We start from the raw sequence: 20,587 nt of genomic DNA on the forward strand, positions 1-20,587 counted from the left end.
ACTGTGGCACGAAGGCCGTAGGGGAGCAGAACCCGGGAGAGGCAGCCCACAGTGCAATGAGAGAGATGATGGAGTAAGGGTCATTGGAGGTAAGAGGGAGATGTCGTTTTGACCTTACTTTCCAAATCTGAGGACTAGCTAGGATTCCAGAACAGGGGAGGGGTCCCTTCCCTCCCTGGCCTTTGATCTCCCCATCGATAAAGTGGGGGTCTCCCGCCTGCTGCTGCAGCTGAGTGCATCCAGAATGCCCACTCACCATTACTGTGATTTCCTGTTTGGAGGGAAGCAGGGGGCTGCAGGTTGCTGCCCAAGGCCCCATAACTGCGGTAACTGTAGTTGAGGCCACCATTGACGTACACAGGGTCCTGGGAGTAGGAGGAGGCTGGCAGTGAGTAGGTGGAGTGGGTGATGGCTGCGGAGTCCCGGGAGTGCTGCTTGTCCAGGGCTATGGGCTCGTCCTGCGGAGGGGACAGGGTGGCACTGGATATGTGGCAGACGAAGGCTGCAGCCCCAGGGTCCCTGGGACCCAAGGCCATGGGACTCCTCCTACTCACTCTGCCTGGCCGCCTTGCCCCAGGGCCTTCCCCGACCCTGATCATCTCTTGGGCAGATCTGATCTATCACTGCCCAGGTGCAAACCATTCCAGGCCCTGAAGCCTTGGAAAGAAGGCTGGAGCCCGTTTCTCCATCTGCAGGGCTCGTGGTGACCTGACTCCCACCTCCCCCTTCCCCTGGTGTCGCCCTCCCCTGTCTGGGGTCACGTGGGGGCCCCCATCCCACCCATCCCATCATAGCTTCTGCCCCCTCTGCACCAGGGGGGCCGAGCACATAACAGGCACTGCTGCACAATACAGGAGAAGTCAGCACAACTGGACTAAACCAAAAGCAAAGAAATGTCCTGAATAAACTGAACGCTTTGAAGGCCAGAGTAGCAGGGGCTGAGGTCTGGGGACCATGGTTTCAGGGGACATCTAAGTCAATTGGCATAATAAAATCTATTAAGAAAACATTCTGCATCCCACTTTGGTGAGTGGCGTCTGGGGTCTTAAACGCTAGCAAGCGGCCATCTAAGATGCATCAGTTGGTCTCAACCCACCTGGGACAAAGGAGAATGAGGAACACGAAGGACACAAGGTAATTATGAGCCCAAGAGACATAAAGGGCCACATAAATCAGAGGCTACATCAGCCAGAAGAACTAGATGGTGCCTGGCTACAACTCATGACTGTCCTGACAGGGAACTCAACAGAGAATCCCTGATGGAGCAAGACAGCAGTAGGATGCAGACCCCAAATTCTTGTAAAAAGACCAGATAACGAGACTAGAAAGACCCTGGAGGTCATGGTCCCCAGACCTTCTTTTAGCTCAAGATAGGAACCATTCCCAAAGTCAACTCTTTAGACAGGGATTGGACTGGACTACAAGATAGAAAATGATAGTGGTGAGGAGTGAGCTCCTTGGCTCAAGTAGACACATGAGACTATGTGGGCAGCTCCTGTCTGGAGGGGAGATGAGAAGACGGATGGGGAGAGAAGCTGGCTGAATGGACACGGGGAATACAGGGTGGAGAGGAGGAGTGTGCTGTCTCATTAGGGGGAGAGCAACTAGGAGTAGATGGCAAGGTGTATATAAATTTTTGTGTGAGAGACTGACATGATTTGTAAACTTTCACTTAAAGCACAATAAAAATTAAAAAAGAGAGGCGGTGCTGGCCGAGTCGATACCTGTGAGGACTGGTAGATCTCCAGACGCATCCTTTTGGCTGCTTTCCTTGTCTCGCTCTCACAGGCAGCTGCCAGGATGTTCTCTGCCATGGCGGAGGTCAGGTGGGGAGGAGTGGGTCTAGTCTGGGGGCAGAAGGGAAGGAGCCAGTGCCAGGGCTCTCAGTGGCCCTGGGCTTGCTCAGAGGCCCCACCCCAAAGGTGGGCGAGGTGGGCAGCATGGGGCTTGGGCTCCGGCTCGGCGCTAATCTGCAGAGCTGTGCCATCTTTCTGAGCCTCGGTTCCCACCTCTTCACAACAGGGATCATCAAACATGCTCCCAGGCTCTTGTCAGGCCTGTGGGGAAAATGTCGGGCCGTGGCACGCCCAGGAACCCCAGGGGCGTGGCCGGGGAGGGCAGGCTCACCATCTCCATGCCGTTCTTCTTCATGCGCCGGCAGGACTTGAGGTACGTGCGAATGCGCTTGCGGGCGCGCTCCTGGAACTCGGGGAACTGCCGGCTGCATGACTCGATGATGGCCTGGATCTTCTCCTTGGGCTGCTTGGAGATGGGCACCATGCGGTCCAGGTTCTCGTCCACAAAGAGACGCACAAACATCTGCAGGGACACAAGTGTGAGGGCTGGCCTGGCTGTGCCTGCCTGCCCACTCACATGTCCCCACCCCTTCCCACGCTCACATTGAAGGCCTTGAGGCGCTCCGGGTCCATCCCCTCCGAGTCATTCATCTTGTCATTGTCCTCGTGGTCGTCGTGGTCGTCGTCGTCCTCATCTGCAGTGGGCACCCGGCCCACCGTCAGGTCCTCAGGGCAGCCGCTGACCTCCGTCTTGATGGAATCGTAGCTCCCAGAGCTGTAGGGGGGGGACTGGAGAGAGGGAGAGGGGCCCCCAGAGGTCAGGCCAGGTGCCGCCAGGGCCCCATCATGGTCTCCTCCAGGTGGCGGGGTTAGGGACTGTGTGGCTGCGAGGCCCTGAGCAAGTCACTCCTCACTCACTTCCTTCACCTGTGGGGCAGGCTGCCAGCCCTCCTGGTGGCATGAACCAGCCCTGCAGAAGGCCCAGCACCCTGGAGAGGGGCAGCATTTTACTCAGTGGCAGCGCCCACCCTGGGACCTGCCACTCTGTGTGAGGGCAAGACAGACAGGGAAAGGATTCCCACCACCAGCTAGCCAAGATGTGTTTGGCTTCAGGGTTTTCCTCCCCGATCCCCAGGGGCCGTAACCCTGAGCTGACAACTGAGCTGTCACCAAGGCACCAAGTGTACAGTCTGTCAGGGAGAAGGAACAGATGGGCCGGTTGACAGGACACCAAGGAGGCAGGCGCATTATGCGAAACATGTTCTAGCAGGTCTCAGGCCAGGGCTCCTGTCTGCCCCACTGGCTCTGCCCAGTGAGCCGCAGTGCAGTGTGCGGCCAGAAAGGAGAGAGGGAACCGGGCAGGTCCCTGGCCTACAGGGAGAAGGACCAGCCCTCCACTCCCGCACCAGCTCGTCTGGGACAAGTGCCGGCTCAGGCCCCTCTGCCCCATCTCCCTGGAAGGCATTTCCTTACTGGCCTCTCTGCTTTCTCACCCTCACACCTCTGTTCCCATGTCACCTGTCCCCTGCCCCTGTCCTCTGGCTCACACCACTCTGGGATGGCTCTCTGAGGACCATGGTCATTTGCCTTCTAGGAAGCCTGCATCTCTGGTGTGTCCTGACTTCACTTATTCGGATGCTGACTGGCAGTGTCCTGGGGACACTGTCCCTCCCTCCAGGAGGTCAGCATCCAGCAGTTAAGAGGGGCCCACAGCATTTCCCGGACCAGCAAATCAATGACACCTGACCACCTGCTGGGTGCCCCAGTCCGCACAGCAGCTGCTGCACTCCCAGGCTTCCCCTGCATCTTGGCCTCTGGCCTCTCTCCCCATGACCACACCCCCAGGTGGGGCTCAGCCATCCATCTGTGTCTGGCCATGCCGGATTCCAGTGGAGTTTCCTGGGTGAAGTACTGCCTGTGTGGCCCTGGGCATGTCACGGTCCCCAGCTGATCCTTAGCCAAATCCTTCCCCAGGGCAGAGGAAACGAGGGCTGAGAGAATCAGAAGATATGAGCTGTCGGTGGCACCCATGCTCCGGTCTCACTCATTGTCCCAGAGCCCTGGGTTCGCACGTGAGGCGAGTGGCCGAGGTGGCGATGGCTAGAGGGCCTCGCCAAGCAAGCTCCCCTCCAGCTCTTTGCTCACTGAGGACAAGCAGCTATGGCTGCTCCTTGGCTGGGTCAAAGGTGAGGGCCAGGGCTGCTCCAGCCTGGTTTCCGTGGCCCTGAGTACACAGACACAACAACAACTGAACCCCCGGCCTGTGAGGCCAGGTGAGCACTGGCACCCACCCCCACCCCCTCTGCCAGAGAGAAGACAGGCCCAGGGAGGGGAAGGGCCAGTGCAGGGTGCAGGGCCTACACGTGTGCTTCCGCAGCAGGAGATGACGCCCCAGGGAGCTCACGAGCTTCTGGCCACCACTGCCCGCAGGAGGACGCCTCAGAGATGGAGGCAGGCTTACGGAGGATCCCAGGAAGCAGGTGGGGCCTCTGCCTGCCCTGCCTACCCATCCATCAGCCTTGTCTAGTGGGGAGTCCTGCCCACCCAGATCCCTGGATCCTCACCCAAAGGCCTTGCTCTTTTTCTGTACCATCTGTAAAGTAGAAACAAAGAGCACTGGCCTGACCCTCCTCTGGCCTCTCCCTGCAGGTAAACAGGAAAGGTGAGGCCTTGCGCTGCTTAGCGAGGAATGCAGCCACTTGTGGTTATTCACAGCACACTGCTCCTGGTCCAGTCGAGGCAGGCGCAGGCCATGAGCCCAGCCACCCACTCCTTCTATTAAGGCTGGGACCACCAAGCCCACTTCACAGGTAGGGAACCAGCTCAGAGAAGTGGGGGCCTGGCTCTAGGTGAGGAAAATGAGGCCATAGCAGCCAGGACCACCACCGTGGCTTGTCATACCCTGGGCTGGCTCCTACTAAACTCTGGGCATGTACACTTTTATTTCAGCCTTTCAATAGCCCTGCCATTCACAGGAGAAGCAGAGGCCCAGCTCTGTGGGTGCAGTGCCCGCTGGCCCGCCCACAGCCCCACACACCTCGGGAGTGGTCTTCACCCCGTACTTGACGCGACTCCGCAGTCCATCGGCACTACATCCATCTGAGGGGAAGGAGGGTGTGCCTAGTGCTGTGCCCGGCGGGAGCTTGTCGCACAGATTGATGGGCTGGTCCTCAGCGGTGGCAGTGAAGTCCATGGGGGCCACGGCACCGTTGCCATTCATCTCAGGGAAGGCAGGGTCGCCCTGCGTGCTGCTCGATGTGGACGGGTTCAAGGTGGAGGAGCCATTGCCACTGCCGCTCTCGGAGGAGGAATCATCTGGAATGAGAGGCCTGGGCATGAGGTCCCGCAGGCACCCACCAGCTGCTGGCCCCCAGGGCGTCATGGTTGTGTTGTCCACCTGAGTGTTGCCGGGCAGGAGGTGAGCACCGCCGCTCCACGTTAGAGGCCCTGAGAGGCTGAGGCCCAGCCTGGATGCCCAGTCTCGCTGAGGGCTGCCGGCTTCACTGCCAGAACAGGAGTGTGCAGGCATGAGGGTCTCCCTTCTGCACTCCAAACCCACAAAGGCCACATCCAGCCTCAGAGGAAGCCCAGTCTGGAGGGCTGGGAAAGAGTCGCTGAAGCCTCAAGTCTGACCAGCCTCTGCCTGCCAGAGGTCCCGGGGCACCTGACGCTGCTCCCTCCTCCGCAGCTGCCAGGATTGCACCTACCCACCCACCCACCCACCCACCCACCAACCAGGGCCCAGCGGGCCTCCTCTTCCTTCTGCTTAGCACTACCTTGCCCCTTTGCACCCTCCCCCTTACCCCCCCCCCCCCGCTGAGCCCTAGAATTTCTCCTGCCTGGAGGAAGCAATGGCTCAACTGTGACCCTCCCATAGCCACCCCCCAGGCCGCCTGCGCACAAACACAGCAACTCTTAGACCCGCAGGCTTTGCGTGGCCACGTAGCCTTGGACACCCTACGTCAGGGCTGCAGGGTCTGGGGTCTACATCCTCTGCTCCTCAATGGGCCGTCCCCTGCTTTCTTGAGGTGGGCAGCTTTAACAAGGCTCTGCAGAGCTCGCCCCCTGCTGGCAGAATCCAGCATTGCCGGTGGACCTGAGGGAACAAACTTTAACAGGGAGCTAGACATTTTCAGATAAAATTCCAGACCCTCTTTCCTCCTGCCTCAGCCTCTCGAGTCTGCACGCCTGCGTGATCAGCTGAGGCAGCGGCGGAGGAAGCTACCCCGAGCTCCAGGGTCGCTGTCAGGTGAGCACCCCGTGGTTCTGGTGGCGCCCAGATGCCAGGACTGCCCTGCACCTGCACACACTATTGGTGGGGGAGGGTGGCCACAATGAGCTCTGACCGCATCCCAGGCTGCCCCTTTACCCAGGCCAGGGTCGCACAGGGCGCCACCCCCACCCACCCAGCCATAACATTACGAAGATTTAGTCGGTGGTGCTGGGTACTGGGCACGCGCGCCTCCTGAGCGTCCCCATGGCGACTGAGCAGCTCTAGGACTCCAACCAATCCCTGACCTGCCTGCTGCCTGGGGGGCGGGGCCGGGCTGCCCATCAAGCTGCCAAGGCCCTGGGCAGAGGGGGATGGGAAAGGCTGCGGCGCAGGGCACCCCTCCCCCTCAGCTGCCGCAGGTCCCCTGGGCTAGGCTGCCCTTCTCCTCCCTCTCTCCTCCTCCTGTGGGCAGCCTGCCTCCACCGCATCCTCCTTCAGGACAGCTCCAGGCTCTGCTCACCCCGTCCCCGCTGCCCCTCAGCCCCAAACCCCGAGTCCGTCCCGGGGCCAGGTGGCCCTGCTACCACCCAGACCTCCCTGACACCCCCTCCTCCTCGCTCACAGACGGGTCTGGCTGTCTTCTAGCAGTATCTGCAGCACACCGTCTAGACGTTTGTTGAATGAACAAACTACCCAGCAGCATTTACTGAGCACCTACTGTGTGCTGTGTGCCGGTCCTGTCCCAGGCTGGGAAACAAAGTAGCTACTACAATGGAGGCTCCGGCCCTATTGGGGAGGCCACATGCCCACTACTGAACCACACTGGGGACTCACAAAGTGAATTATAGAAATGCTGGTGCCGCCGGCCCCACAACTTTTCAAACCACACCCCTACTACCCCTTGCTCAAGCTTGCCATCTGCCTGCCCTGTTGCTTCTAGCTCTGTCTGTTTCAGTCAGCCTTCAAGGCCTAGCTGATGCTGCCTCCTCAGGGTGGGCCTCCTTCCTCTGCTCTCCTGAGGACGGAATCACAGCCTAGGACCCATCTCTCCTTAGACACTTCATGCCTCCTTCACCTTGACCATGGCCGGTCCAGAGAGCTGCCCACTCCTCAGCAGGGCAGGGTCTGTCGCCAGAGAAGCCCCACAGCAGAGGTTCCTGGGTCTCTGCTAGGGCTGGGCTGAGGAGATGGAGGGCAAGGAGGGACACCCACACCGGCTGATGGTCTGGAGCACCTATGAGCTCTGGGGGTGCCCATTTTTAGTCCACCATGCTGGCACAGTGGCCAAGGCACATATCCAGGTCTGCCTGCCTCAAAAGCCTGCACTGGGGGGCGGGGGCAGGGGTGAGGGGAAGGTGGCCAAGCAGGTGGGACTTCACACCTGGCATCACCACCCATAAGCCACTTGCTTCACCACAGAGGGCCTCATGTACCTCCTCTGAAAGAAAGGTGGCTAGGAGGGTTGATGGGCACCAAGCCTGCCTGGCACATGGTGGGTACTCACTACAGACGACTGTCACTACACTCACCAGTAGGCCCAAGGCCTCCTGCAGTGCCACACCCTGCCCAGGACCCAGAGGCGGCACCCCAACCACCACCTCCCTGACCGGGCTTTCCCTGGGAGGGACCCTTGCCTGTGCCTCCCCAAGGTGAGCAGAGCAAACACGAGGGGCAGGTGTTAGTGACAGTGCACAGGCCACTCCAGACCTGGTGTTCAGGCCCAAAGCCCCAACACAGGTCAGAAGCCGTGCACGGTGGCTCAGGCTTCCCAGCTGCCAACGCTCTTCCCCAAGGCTGTGTACCCCAGGTTGCCTGGCCTGGGAACAACAGGTGCTGGGCCAATGGTGGCACCCCCTCTCCACCCTTGGCTGCCACCCCAGGTTGGTAAGGGATGGGGCTGGGCAGGTGGGCCCCAGGAGGCCGATAGGCCCCATGAGGCACTAGGCCCTGAAACCCTGGCCTTTTTTCTTTTTCAGAAAAAAATGGAGAATCTGCACCATTATGTAAATACCTGATTTTAAAATATTGGTGACTGATCCACATTGTAAAAAGTAAGCCTGCCTATGGGCCAGTCTTTCACAAGATCCACCTGCTGACACCTCACTGACCCACTGGCCAGGCCTCTCCCACCCCCATGCCACACCTAGCGGGGCAGGGAAGGCCAGCCACACATGAGGGCCCACCTCCAAGGGATGGGGAGTCACAAAAGCCATGTTCCCCCATAACGCCAAGGTCCTGCACCTCCTGAGGCCATGCTCAGGCAGCGCCTAGCCTGGTGTGCCCACCGCCTCCCCACCTAGGCTTCCCCAGCTTGACACACTCATGGAGATATCTGCACTGGGAAGGGACAAGATTCAGAGGGGCTTTGGAACAGGCCTCCTTGAGCCTCAGTTTCCTTTTCAAATGGGTGATAGTATCTGACATAGAAAGTAGGTGCTCAAAAAAAAAAAAAAAAAAAGGGCAGTTCCCTACACCCCATGCTTTCTCGTTTCATACGTTTTCAGCTTCCTACATGTCTGCCCTCCCTGGACTGGAATATGGGCTTCTGGGGACACTGCAAGCCCAGCACGGTGCCAAATCTGAGGTGGGCCCACTGAGGGATGGAGGGAGAAGACACAGGGCCTGTGTCTCTTCCTTTCCTGAACACCTACCGAGTGTCAGGCCCCTGTGCTGGGCACCAACACAGTGGTGACAAGCCAGGCATGGCCCCTGCCCTTGGGGATTCTGGAGAAGCTTGGGCTCCTCTCGTGCTGGGGGCTTGCTCACACCACCCTCAGGAAAGGCCCCTCCCACAGTCTCCCAGCTCTGCACCACACCTCTGCAGAGCTCCCAGGGAAGGTGGGACTAGGGTTGGCACGTGAGGCAGGAGGTGGGGGAAAGAGCCTTAAAGGGCAGAGCTGGGAGGGCCCTGGCGCAAAGCCCAAAGCTGCCCAACCCCAGCTGGGGCAGAAGGGCTGTTCAGGGGCAGGTAGATCACATCTGTGGTTGCAATCATGGCTGCAGTCCCACGGACTGAGGTCAAACCCCCATGTGGAAGCCAAGCTCCCTCTCTAGGGCCCACCAGGCCCTCCTAGCACACACACCCCACCCACACCTGTGTGCACGGGGCCTTTGCCACTCCTCCTTTCCCAGCGATCTCCTTGGCTCACCCCCTCACTTCCTGGGCTTTGCCGAAATGTCACCTTCTCAAAAAGACCTGCCCTGACCAGCTCCCTGACCTGCTCTGACACTCTGACCCCTTTATCTATTTTTCCAGAGCATTTATGATCTCACAGTACCATTAGGTTTAATGTGCTTTGGTCTGTGCCCAGCCCCCACGTGAGCTGCCCCAGCCCTGGAGACCCACGGTTGGCAGGGCTCTGCTGGGCAGGTTCGTCATTCCTGCCTTCCCAGACCACACTCCTTCCTCTGGTGAGGGCACCCTGATTCTTTCAGGGTTGGGGAGGTGCACATGTGCCCCAGGCTGGCCAATCAGCACAGTCCCTCACAGGACTGGTTGGTGGGCATCTGATCCGAGCTGGACCAATGAGAGCTATCCAGGTCTTTGCTGCAGTGATTGGGGACAGAAGCCCTCTCTGGCCTGGGGCTGCTGATCTCCCTTAGGAGGGATGCCCACGCCCAGGAAAGCAGGGCTGTGAAGCTGGCCTGGACAAAAGCGCTGGTGGCCTTGTTGGAGCCCCTAGATTAGTTCATGCCTGAGAGCAAAGAAGGCCCTAGACAGTTGGTTATGGGATCCAATCACTTCCTCATTGCTGGGGCCGGTGGGAGGCAGGTCTGCATCACATGGGTCTGGCTCAATCTCTGAGTAATCCGCGAGCTGGAAGCAGGGCTCTCTGCTCAGCGTGGGCACCACCCCCCCCCGCCCCCACTCTCAGTCCTGGTGCCCACGGGAGGGGCTGGCACAGGGCTTGGGCCAGAGAGCATGCCTATCATTGTTTGGGAAAGAAGGAACGAAAAGGGAAACGCCAGACAGGGGCAAGCTGGGTGCTGATCTGTTCCGAATGCTTTTCTCCTTCACCACCCTCCAAAAAATGTGATTTGAATGAGACACAAACACACACTCCAACCCATACCCTAATGGAGCATGGTGGGGCGGGCAAGCCAGGGCCTGGCTGTCTGCACGACCTTGGGCATGGCCACCTCCTTGGGTGCTCTTATCTGCAGTCCAGGGAGTTGCCTCTGACGCCCTTTTGGGCACCAATACTTTATGACTCTGAAAAAACCCAGCTGGCCCCATGGGCACCCAGGGCCCGGCCTGATGGGTGGGGTAGGAGATGGTGCTCCCTTCCAGGTACAGCCGTGTGCGGGCTCCTGCCAAACCAACCCCACACCTGGAGCTGGCCGTGGACTCTCAGGGTGCCCAGGCGTAGTGGCCCTCGAGCCCCGACCTGGTCCTCATCTGTGCTGCTATGCAGGCAGCCTGCCTGCCAGGCTTAGACAGCACCAGCAGGGCAAGAGGGCCCATCATGGGCCTGGAGAGCCCCCACCTCCCACCATGTGAACGAGAGAAGCCAGGGCACCGAGGGGCCCAGGGAAGCAGCCAGAAAGCACCCCTCCTGAACCTTTCCAAGCCGCCCAGCTCTGCAGAGGACAACTCCCAAGATGGGTAGGACTGGTGCCCACCACCTGTGCCGGAATGCCCACAGGCAGGGAAAGACTGCCGTGCGGCTATTTTAACGTGGGGCAATGTGCTGCTATTCAAATGGGGGAATTAGTGATGAATGGGGGAAATTGTTCCTCCCTCTGTCCCGTCTCCAGAAGGAGACAAAAACCCCTTTTACCTCGCCAAACAATGCCCTTATGTGGGCGCCAGCGCGCCCCGCAGCCCGCACAAGCCTGGCTCTGTGCAAGCCACCAATCTCCACACCGGACTGTGGGGCCATGGCCAGAGGCACCGTCTCATAGCAGCGGCCATGCAGCTCCGGGCAGGCAGGGGAGGCAGGAAGGTAACGCTGGCCGGGGGCCTCCCTCGCCAGAGGTGCAGCTGCTGGAGGCTGGCTGCCTCCTCGCCTGGCTCTGTCACAGCAGCAGCCAAGCAGGGAAGAGGAGGGGGCATTAATAATTCACACAGAAAAGAGTAGGGCGGAAGGAGGAGGGGAGAGTAGAGCTCCGAGCAGCCACCCTACTGTGGGCCCCCGGGGGACACAGACCCCAGGGCAGCCTGTGGAATTTGTGGAGCTGCTCCACTGCCTCCTGGGCTGTAGGCTGGGGGATGACTCTGTCTTGACTTGGGGGTATGCACCTCCCCAGGGCTGGCTCTCCTGCCGGCAGTGCTGACAAAGGCCAGCGGTGAGCCTGTTTACATGACGCATAGTTCCGGGGAGCGCCAGGCTCCTCGTGGGCTGCCCAGCGCTTCCACCAGGGATGCGGGAGGGGCCGGGGGGCAGAGGGGGACACTGAGGCAGCACCACTGGGGTTCAGGTCCTACCCTGGATGCTAGGCCACGCTTGGCCCTACCAGGTGCTCTCTTCCAGGCCCCCTGCCCAGCTGCTCTCCCCTTCCCCCGGGGTTCACAGAGCCTGGCTGGGCCTCCTTGCGTCACTGCTCTGCCGTCCAGGCTCCGCTACCACCTTCTTTCACCAGCCCAGTGACGCTGGCATGTCTGTTCCACAGAGCCTGCCTTCTCTGCCCCGATGGCCGGGTGCCCTGGCAGTGGGCATTCTTGCCCTAACCTTTGGTGACTCATTTCTTAAGCAGGTGCCAACACCTAGGGCCCTCGGAGTCTAGGGCAGCGCTGTCCAATAGGAACAGAATGCATGCCAGCCACATGTGCAATTTTCAATTTCCTAGTAGCCACATTAGACAAAGGGAAAGGAAACAGCTGAAATTCATTTTAATAACATGTTTTATTTAACTGAGTACGTCCAAAATATTGCTCATTTCAACATGAAATCCATCCTGGATAAAGAATTATTACGGTATTTCATTCTTTTTTTCACGCCATGTCTTTGAAATCCAGTGTAGAGCTGGCACGCACGGCACACCTCAGTTGGCACCAGCCCTTTTCAAGGGTTCAACAGCCACACGTGGCTGCTAGTGGCTACTTTATTAGACAGCGCAGGCCTAGATTGTCTTTATTTTCCCCCCAAAATTGAAATCCTCTCTCTCAGTGTGGGACCCTGGGGTCCTGGCCCTGAGACAGGTGTCCAAGCAGCAGATGAGAGTTCTGGGGTTGGGTAGGCGGCCTCGAGGGCGGCGGCTGCTCTGCAGGGACCGCCTAATGGTGGCATGAGCTGACAGCAGGACTGGCTGTGGGCACTGGGGACAGGCACCACGTCTGGTGGACCTTTGGTGGACACCAAGCATGTGCCAGGCTCCAGGCACATGCCTCATGCCTGCCTTTCACAGCTACCCCTAGCAGCAGGCGTCAGTGAGGACCTAGAGGCTCCCAGAGGGCCCTTTCCTGCCCCAGACACACAGCAATGAGCGGCAGCACCCATGTGGGCCCAGTTCAAAGCACCACCCAACCCCTGGTGCTCTCAGGCTTCTTGGGAAATTTAGTCTCCATGGCCAGCTCCTCTCTAGGCCTCGGTTTGCCCATCTGTACCACAGGGCAGCCCCCCCCAGCCCATCCACTTCCTGGAGCCCCTCCCCCAACACACAGTGTGGCCAGTTGTTCCCAGGGGAGGCACCACCCCCAATATGGATGGCTTGGATCTGTGTCTTCCCAGGCCTGACCTTCTCCTTGGCTGTACCACCCCACCCCCCGCCCGAGGCCAAATATAAGCAGTGGGAAATGCTAATTCAGTGTGCAAAGCACTGGAGGAGATGCCCACCAGCCCCACCCCCGTCGTGTGTTCTGCGATCAAACAGAGCTACTTTGGCCACCTTGTGTGCGTAATTCACAGGGCAGGGCCCAGGCCCCAGAGCCTGTGTGCGTGCGTGTGGCATTGCAGGGGCCCCTGGCAGGCCCTCCGCCAGGCCTCCCGGAAGTCGGTCTGGGTTCGGTGCATCCCAGTCATTAGGTCAGGGTGATGACGCCAACGTGGCCCCAGTTACTTCCTGGTTCCTGGGAAAGTCTCCCTTGGACAGGCTCGGGGTGGCAATGCCCTCTCCTACACGCACCCCCACCTCCTCACCGGGGTCTGCAGGAGTTGGGGTCTACATGTATCCCAGGCTGAGGAGGGAGGCAGGGAGAGCCCAGGGAAGGGGGCGTCAATAGCACCCCAGCTAATCTTCCAGGGGTGTATGTGAGTGGGCCTCCTCCTCTCCCTTTGTCAGCAGGTGAACCTCTCCTCCTTAAGCCCCCAAAGCTTGTCCTGCCCTTGTGTCCTCACCAGGCATCTGGGGGCCCATGGGAGCTGAAGACCTGGCAGCCTGCACAAGGCGGGGGCTGTGCAGGCCCTGCCTGCTCCCAGGATAAAGGGATCACTCGGTGCTGTCTCCCAGCCTCTCGCCCTGTGGTGGGCCGGGGACAGCACAGCCCAGCATTGTCTGTGCTGCCTGCAGCCCAGCTGACGATGGACACTTTCCTGTGACCTGGGACTGCCAGGGGGCCCCGGCCAATCCCAGCAAGGGCTCAGGGCCCAGCTCTCTTGCTCTGGGGGCAGCGAGAGGAGGTGGGCAGGAGCCTACTCTCCATCCGGAGTGGTCATCTGGAGCCTTGACTAGAGGCCAACAGCTTTTGCTCTAGAAGGAGGGGGTACTGGACCTGTAGCCAGAGGAGGTGGCCCGGACCCAGGTTCCAGCCTCACTTCAGAGAAGTCAGGTCAGTGGGGTGAACAGGACCAAGATCAGCAGGGGAGAGAAGGCTTGGTTTAAAATGGCCAGTAAGCATGTGAAAATCTGTTCAACAGCATTAGCCATTAGGGAATTGCAAATCAAAACCACAATGAGATACCACTTTACGCCCACTGGAACAGCTAAAATTAAAAAACAGATAATAACAAGTGTTGATAAAGATATGGAGAAACTGGAACCCTCATACATTGCTGGTAGGAATGTAAAATGGTACAGCCGCTGTGGAAAACAGCTTGGCAGTGCCTCAAAAAGTTAAACAGAGTTAGCATATGACCCAGCAATTCCACGCTTAGGTATACACCCAAGCGATTTGAAAGTAGGGGCTTAAACAGAGACTTGTATACCAGTGTCCACTGCAGCACTATTTACAATAGCCAAAAGGTGGAAACAACCCAAATGTCCATCAAGAGGTGAGTGGATAAACAAAAAGTGGTACATTCATACCATGGAATATTATTCAGCCAGAAAAAGCAATGAAGTTCTGATATGTGTGACAACATGGATGAACCTTGAACACATTATTTTAAGTGAAAGAAGCCAGACACGAGGGGACAAATACTGTTATGATCCCACTTACACGAAATATCCAGGAGAGGCAAATTCAGAGTCAGAAAGTAGATTAGCGGTTACCAGGGGCTGGGGCAGGGGGTGCGGCGTGACTGCTCGGGGGTACAGGGTTTCTGTCTGGGGTGATGAACAACTTTTGGGACTACAAAGTGGTGACATTCACAACACTGGGAATGTAACCAATGCTGACGAATTACAAACATAACCCACTGCCATCTAGTCAATTCCGACTCACAGTGACCCTACAGGACGGAGTGGAACTGCCTCATAGGGTTTCCGAGGCTGTAAATCTTTACGGGAGCAGACTGCCACATCTTCCTCCTGTGATGAATTACGCACTTAAAAATGGTTAAAATGCAACTTTTACGTTATGTCTGTTTTACTTCATTGGCCATCCCAGGGAGGTCAGGGTAAAGGGGCCATAATTCCCACCTACGTGACAGTAACCGGGACTGATGTCCAACTAGGACTGTGGGGGCAATGCCCCTGGAGTGGGGAGAGCTGCTGGAGCCCCAGGATGGGCCCAGGGTGGGGCAGCACACACAGGAGAACACGAGAAGTAGCCAAGGCACAGGTCGGGGAGGAAGGTGGCTGCTCTGAGCCTGCACGGCTGGGCCCTAACTCCTACTCGCCCCTTCTCCGCTAGCCAGACGGCCTGTCTCTTGCTCGAGTTGCTTCCACCCCTTGCCTAGAACACTCCTCCATGTCCAGCACAGAACCTGGGAGAGGTGATGGAGGAAGACCCTTCAGGGCTTCAAGGGTGGCCCTTGCCAACCCAACCCCTCACTCTGCCTGTGTGCGCTGCCTGGCCATGACCCCTGGTGCCCAGCCTCAGCATAGCCCCTGCACCAGCGTGGTCACACAACAACCCCGACAACTCCGTTAACTGAGCCCCCCACCACTGTGTGCGGAGCACGTCCATGGATCCCCTGACCCTCCAGTAGTCCGGGGAGGCGGGTGCACTATTCTTATCCCACCATCCAGGCCTGGGGCGGGGACCGACCCGCGGCCACATAGCAGAGGAGGGAGCTGAGGCAGGACCTGTGCCTGGGCTGGGCGGCTCTCCGGTAGCAGCAGACCCACCCTGAGGAGACTGGGAGGAGGGCACACAGGGTAGAGGTGCTGTTAGTCACACGCCTGCTCCCCAGTTGGCTTCGCTGCTTCCCCGTTTGCATTTCTGGGAGGTGGAGGGCCCCACCCGAAGGTGGCAAGAGCCAGGAGGCAGGAAGTCTCCTGTGCTTACAAAGAGCTCCTGAGGGCACACCAAGACTAATGCTCCAGGTCATCCACGCCATGCTACAGACAGAAGCCTGGTCTCAGAGACAGCGAGCAACTTGTGTAAGACCACACTGCAGGGAAGGGCAGGCCACCATAGACAGGGCCAAGTCCCCTGCAGGGAGCCATGTTCAGTCGAGACTCCAGGCCCACAAAGGTGGTCCTGGCCTCTCCCCATACCCTGCTGCCACACCATGCCAGACCCTCGCCAGGCGGCTTGACTCTGGCCCCCCGACCCCTCTCCTGGTCGAAGCTTGAGATCATAGGGAGCTTCTGGAAACACGGGACCCAGAAAACCCCCAGCCCTGGCACTCAGCACCTTTCCCCTGCCCAGGCTCCCCCTGACATGCTGCCCTGGGCCTCGCAGCCATGCTTCAGCCCCTTCCACCTGTCTACCTCCTACCTGTTCTCAACACCCCCGCCCACTGTCTCCTGTCCGAGGTGCTTTCCCTGTCCTTCTCTGCCCCTAGTCACTCATTAGCCTTTTGCTGAGCACCTACCCCATAGGAGGGACCTGGCCCGCCAAAGCCTCAGCCATGAGGATGCTCTCTGCGGCCAGGGTTTGTAATCACAAAAAGCAGGGACCAAAATGTCCTCCACAGGAGGGGACTCGATGCTGGCTCTGGGTTAGAGGAGCCACTCCCTGTGTGGTCTAGGCAAGCGATGTCCCCTCAGAGACGTCTCCTCCTCCCCAGGGATGGGGACAGTCATAGGTCCGAGCCCACTGGGTCATAGCCAATGGTTGCTAGCTTGGGGCTGGCCTTTCAGAGGGCTCAGGAATGGGGGCCTCTGATCACCAGTGCCAGGGCAGGGGGTGGATGGTCTTCTCTGTGGGCAAAAAGGTGGCTGTAATACTACATGATGCCTGCCGTTATGCTTTCTAAGAAAACAAAGCTTTGATTACATGCATAGAAAAGTCTGAGTAAAATACACCCCCAAATACTGGTATTTTAAGTTTTCTTCAATTTTTTGATTCTGTATTTTTCTTCTAGATTTTCTGCAATGAACACAATACTTGTGACATTAGGGGGAAATAAGATACATTTCTACACAGACACAGCTCCTGCCCTCTCAGGGCAGCTTGCAGCCTGGCAGGGATCCATTTTCCATGTGCCTGTCCCTCTCCAACCAAACCGCAGGCCCCTCAAGGCAGGGACAGCCTTATCTTACTCTGTTCCCCCCAGGCTGAGCAGGGAACCTTGCATGCCAGAGGCACTCAGTGTTTGCAAGACTGAACTGAATGAGGCACTCTGGGGTGCTGAAGGCCTAAGTCAGGGCCCTCAGTGCCTTTGTCCCACCTGGCACGGGGTAATAGGCACTGGAGGTGGGCACCAGGCAGCAGCCACCAAATCTTCTGGCTGCAGGCAGGAAGTGCCAGCATCATGTCCCTGGAGGAAGGGATCTCCAAGGGCCAGTGGGGCCAGAGTCTAGGCCGGAGGTCCAGGCAGGAGGAGCCTCCTCATCCGAGAGGCAGGAATAAGGGCCTCCAAGTTCCTTAGGACTCATTCAGCTCCAATCCAGCACCCCCCAGGGACAGGACAGGGGTTCGAGCAGGACCCTCAGCTCTTCCCCAGTGTCGGCTTCCTGTCTGGCCCCCTGTCTGCCAGGGAAGTGAGTAACGTCCGCTCCCCGCCCCCAGCATCCCTTCTGGAGGCCAGGCCTCACACTTTCCGTTCAGGAAGGGGCAGAGGAAGAGGCCTGGGGAAGCACATCGAGGGGAAATGGAAGGAGTGGGTGCTCACCCGCCCCACCTACCACCCCTTCTGCAGTCAGGGCCTTGGCTGGCCGGCCAGGGATCTAACATTCAGGAAGCCCACCACTCACTGGCTTGTGAGCACACACAGCCACTTCATTCATTCATTCATCTGTTCATTCATTCAACAAACATTTCCCAGGCCCTGTGCTGGGTCCTGTGCTGGCTTCTAGCTCTCAGGGAGCTTATGGTAATCCGGGGGAAGGGGCGGGCGTTAAATAGATGACCCCACGGATGAGGGCGCAATCACAGGCTGACTTGGTGCTCAATCAGTTCTAAGTCAAGCCCAGACCACGCTGTCTCCGGACAAAGTCTCAACAGTTGGCTTCTCCCAGGCATCTTCTCTCCACCCCCAAAAGGCAGCCCCTGGGCCAAAGAGTGTTCTTCCAGACACCAACACCGTGTACAGAGCTCTGTCTGGACCCAAAAGGGAGTCTCAAGCCTCAGCCTGGGCTCAGCTGGGGTCCAGAGGAGGCCTGGCCCGTGCAGTGGCAGAAAAAGTGGGCAGGAGCCTCTGGCCAGATCACCCAGATTCTCTCCCTGATCCCCACGTTTCCCTGTGAGACAGGCCAAGAGCAACGTCCTCTCACATGTGACAGCTACAACCCAAGCGAGAGAGCAGCCACCACAGTGCTATTAATGCAGTGTGTGCTGCTGTGACTTAGGGGTCAGGAACGGGGCTAGTGCACTGGGTGCAGCAAGCTGCCATAAAGGACACCTGTGAAGTGACTCATGGCAGTTCCAAGACTGGGGGCAAAAGCATGGTTGTGTTTTGGGGCAAACACACACCCGCTCATGCTAATAACTTGGGACAAGTCCCCCCCAGCTGGGGTGCTGGTATCTCACTTAGGTTCAGCCGCTTCAGCCATGGGACCAAACAGCCCATCCTGTCCCCAACAAGGAGTAGACTGTAACCCCCCCTTCACCAGATGGTGTGCTCAGGGGTGCATCTCAATAAATGTTCACTGGTTCTTTCAGGCACAGGTCTCTGGGTTGTACCAATGCTTTATGCTCAACTACTAACCAAAAGGTTAGCGGTTTGAATCCACCCAGCAGTTCCATGGAAGAAAAGCCTGACAATCTACTTCCATAACATCACAGCCATTGAAAACACTGTGGAGTGCAGTTCTACTCTGAAACACGTGGGGTTGCCATGGGTTAGAATCGACTTGATGACAATGGGTTTGGTTTGGTTCATTCGTTCAGGCAACAACGACTCAGCAGGCACCTATACTGAGCTAGGCACCCAGCTAGAGTCTCTGGAGACAGGGAGGAGACCAAGACAGACATGGCCCAGGCCCCACTGGGCTCACAGACTGGTGGGGGCTAAGGCATCCAATTCCAACTTTCCGCTTCCATGCATGCCGGAGGCCCAGAGGCTGACAAGGTCAACCTGGAGGGCAGGGACATGGAAGGCTGCTGCAATGAAGGCACCGAGTAGGGAGCTGAGAAGGCGGAAGGCTGCGGCAGGGTGTGGAGGAATGCAGGGCTTTCATCAATGACAAGGGATATGAGAGCACCCTGAAGCTTCTCCCATCAACTCACTCATGGGAGCAGGGTCTCAGCTCACGTCTGCATCATAAGCACTTTCAGAGTCGGGGAGCTGGCTGTGTGGCATTATGGGGACGCTATGACTCCAAGCCGGGTCTGTGCCCAGCCTAAACCCTCTGGGTAGACACAGTAGTTGTCAACAGACCAGAGGGACCAGAGGGACCCCAGAGACCAGGGGAGCTGGCTGGGCCTTCTCAAGGCCCGTGACCCCCTGTGCTGGGTGTGGGGCGGCCTCTGGCTACCACATCAGCCCACAGCCTCCAGTCACAGCCTCTGATTTAATAATTAAATTGATGGTATCATGGCCGAAACCATCCTTCCTGTCTCCAGCTCTGGCTGCCCACCCTGCCCTGATAAATACTCTGTCCTGTAGGCAGGCTAGCCTGCCTCAGCTCCATCACCTCCGCCCCCAGGCTCCTATAGGACCAGCTATAGGATATACCAATTCCACTAGCCTCTTTGCTTCATGACCAGCCAACCTCCAGGCAGCTGGGCAACTGATGCTGAGGAAGCCCTGTGACCCCCATGGAAACAATGCCTTCTGCTGCCTGATTCTGAAGGTCCTTGAAATCCCTAAATCCCTCCAAGAAGTATCTCTGACAGATAGCCAACCCCCAAAGAGTAGTTGTGAGGAATAATACTGCCACAGACTTTTTAGGATTGAAAACCCTAAAAACGGCTCCCCAAAGAAGCCCTAGTGGCACAGTGGTTAAAGTGCTTGGCTGCTAACTGAAAGGTCGGCGGTTCAAACCCACCAGCTGGCTCTGTGCGAGAAACGTGGCAGTCTGCTTCTGTAAACATTAAAAAAAAAAAAAAAACCATTGCTGGCGAGTCGATTCCGACTCATAGCAACCTTAAAGGACAGAGTAGAACTGCCCCATAGAGTTTCCAGGGAGCACCTGGTAGATTTGAACTGCCGACCTTTTGGTTAGCAGCCGTAGTACTTAACTACTACGCCAAGATGACAGCCTCGGAAACCCTATGGGGCAGTTCTACTCTGTCCTATGGGGTTGCTATGAGTCAGAATCAACTCGAAAGCAACGGGTTCAGCCCTACTACTCTGGTTTTTGTTTAGCTTTCTGGCTCCTTCTTGGGAAGGTATAACTGATAGCTTTGGCTGAGCTTTGCTGGCACGGCCCTTGGTGTGGCCTTTGGGTGTGGCCCTCACTCAATCAGCTCAAATGAGGCGGGAGGTCGGCTGCTGGGCACTTCCTAGCCCCAGACCCCAAGTAGCATGTGGCCACCCCTGGCCAGAGCCCCATCCCATGGGAACGCTGGGAGAAGTACTGGTCCTGGAGGCTTGCAGCACGAGGGGGTTGCACTGACCTCACGAGGTATCCAGGCACAAAAGCCTTTTCTTCCTAGCAGCTGAGTACCCCACTCCTCCTAGAGCCACTCCCTGGGCTCCCCAGCCCCAGCCGGCCACCTCCAGCTGCCTCTGGGCTGGGTCTCCTCCCAGACAAAGCCGGATTCAGGCCTGAGAGGGCAGTCGGGAGGCAGGCGCCGGGTTCTGCCATGGAGACGAACTTTGACCCAAACAGCGAGGCTCCTACCCCTTATTTACTCTAACCCGTTTCACAGAGTTAACTTTACACCCCTTTTTAACCCTGCACCTCCCTCCCGCATTCCTGGCTCTGACCTTCAACCTCTCCCAATTGCTGGCTCTACACCCCAGTTCTCCCCGGCTGGCTC

At 58.1% G+C, this 20,587-nt stretch overlaps 1 protein-coding gene across 3 annotated transcripts in view; it reads right to left on the reverse strand.

Moving 5' to 3' along the window:
- Window positions 1-20,587, reverse strand: part of NOL4L (nucleolar protein 4 like) — a 126,929-nt gene that overhangs the window by 6,342 nt on the left and 100,000 nt on the right. For all 3 annotated transcript variants that reach the window (XM_064275961.1, XM_064275962.1, XM_064275963.1), the window contains 5 exons: window positions 4,834-5,111; window positions 2,400-2,585; window positions 2,128-2,319; window positions 1,725-1,847; window positions 257-458 (listed from right to left, as the gene is read on the reverse strand). In XM_064275961.1, coding sequence (XP_064132031.1) covers window positions 257-458; window positions 1,725-1,847; window positions 2,128-2,319; window positions 2,400-2,585; window positions 4,834-5,111 — 981 coding nt within the window. The remainder of the gene's footprint in view (window positions 1-256; window positions 459-1,724; window positions 1,848-2,127; window positions 2,320-2,399; window positions 2,586-4,833; window positions 5,112-20,587) is intronic.

This window comes from Loxodonta africana, chromosome 24, assembly GCF_030014295.1.
Source record: "Loxodonta africana isolate mLoxAfr1 chromosome 24, mLoxAfr1.hap2, whole genome shotgun sequence".
NCBI classification, from domain to species: domain Eukaryota; kingdom Metazoa; phylum Chordata; class Mammalia; order Proboscidea; family Elephantidae; genus Loxodonta; species Loxodonta africana.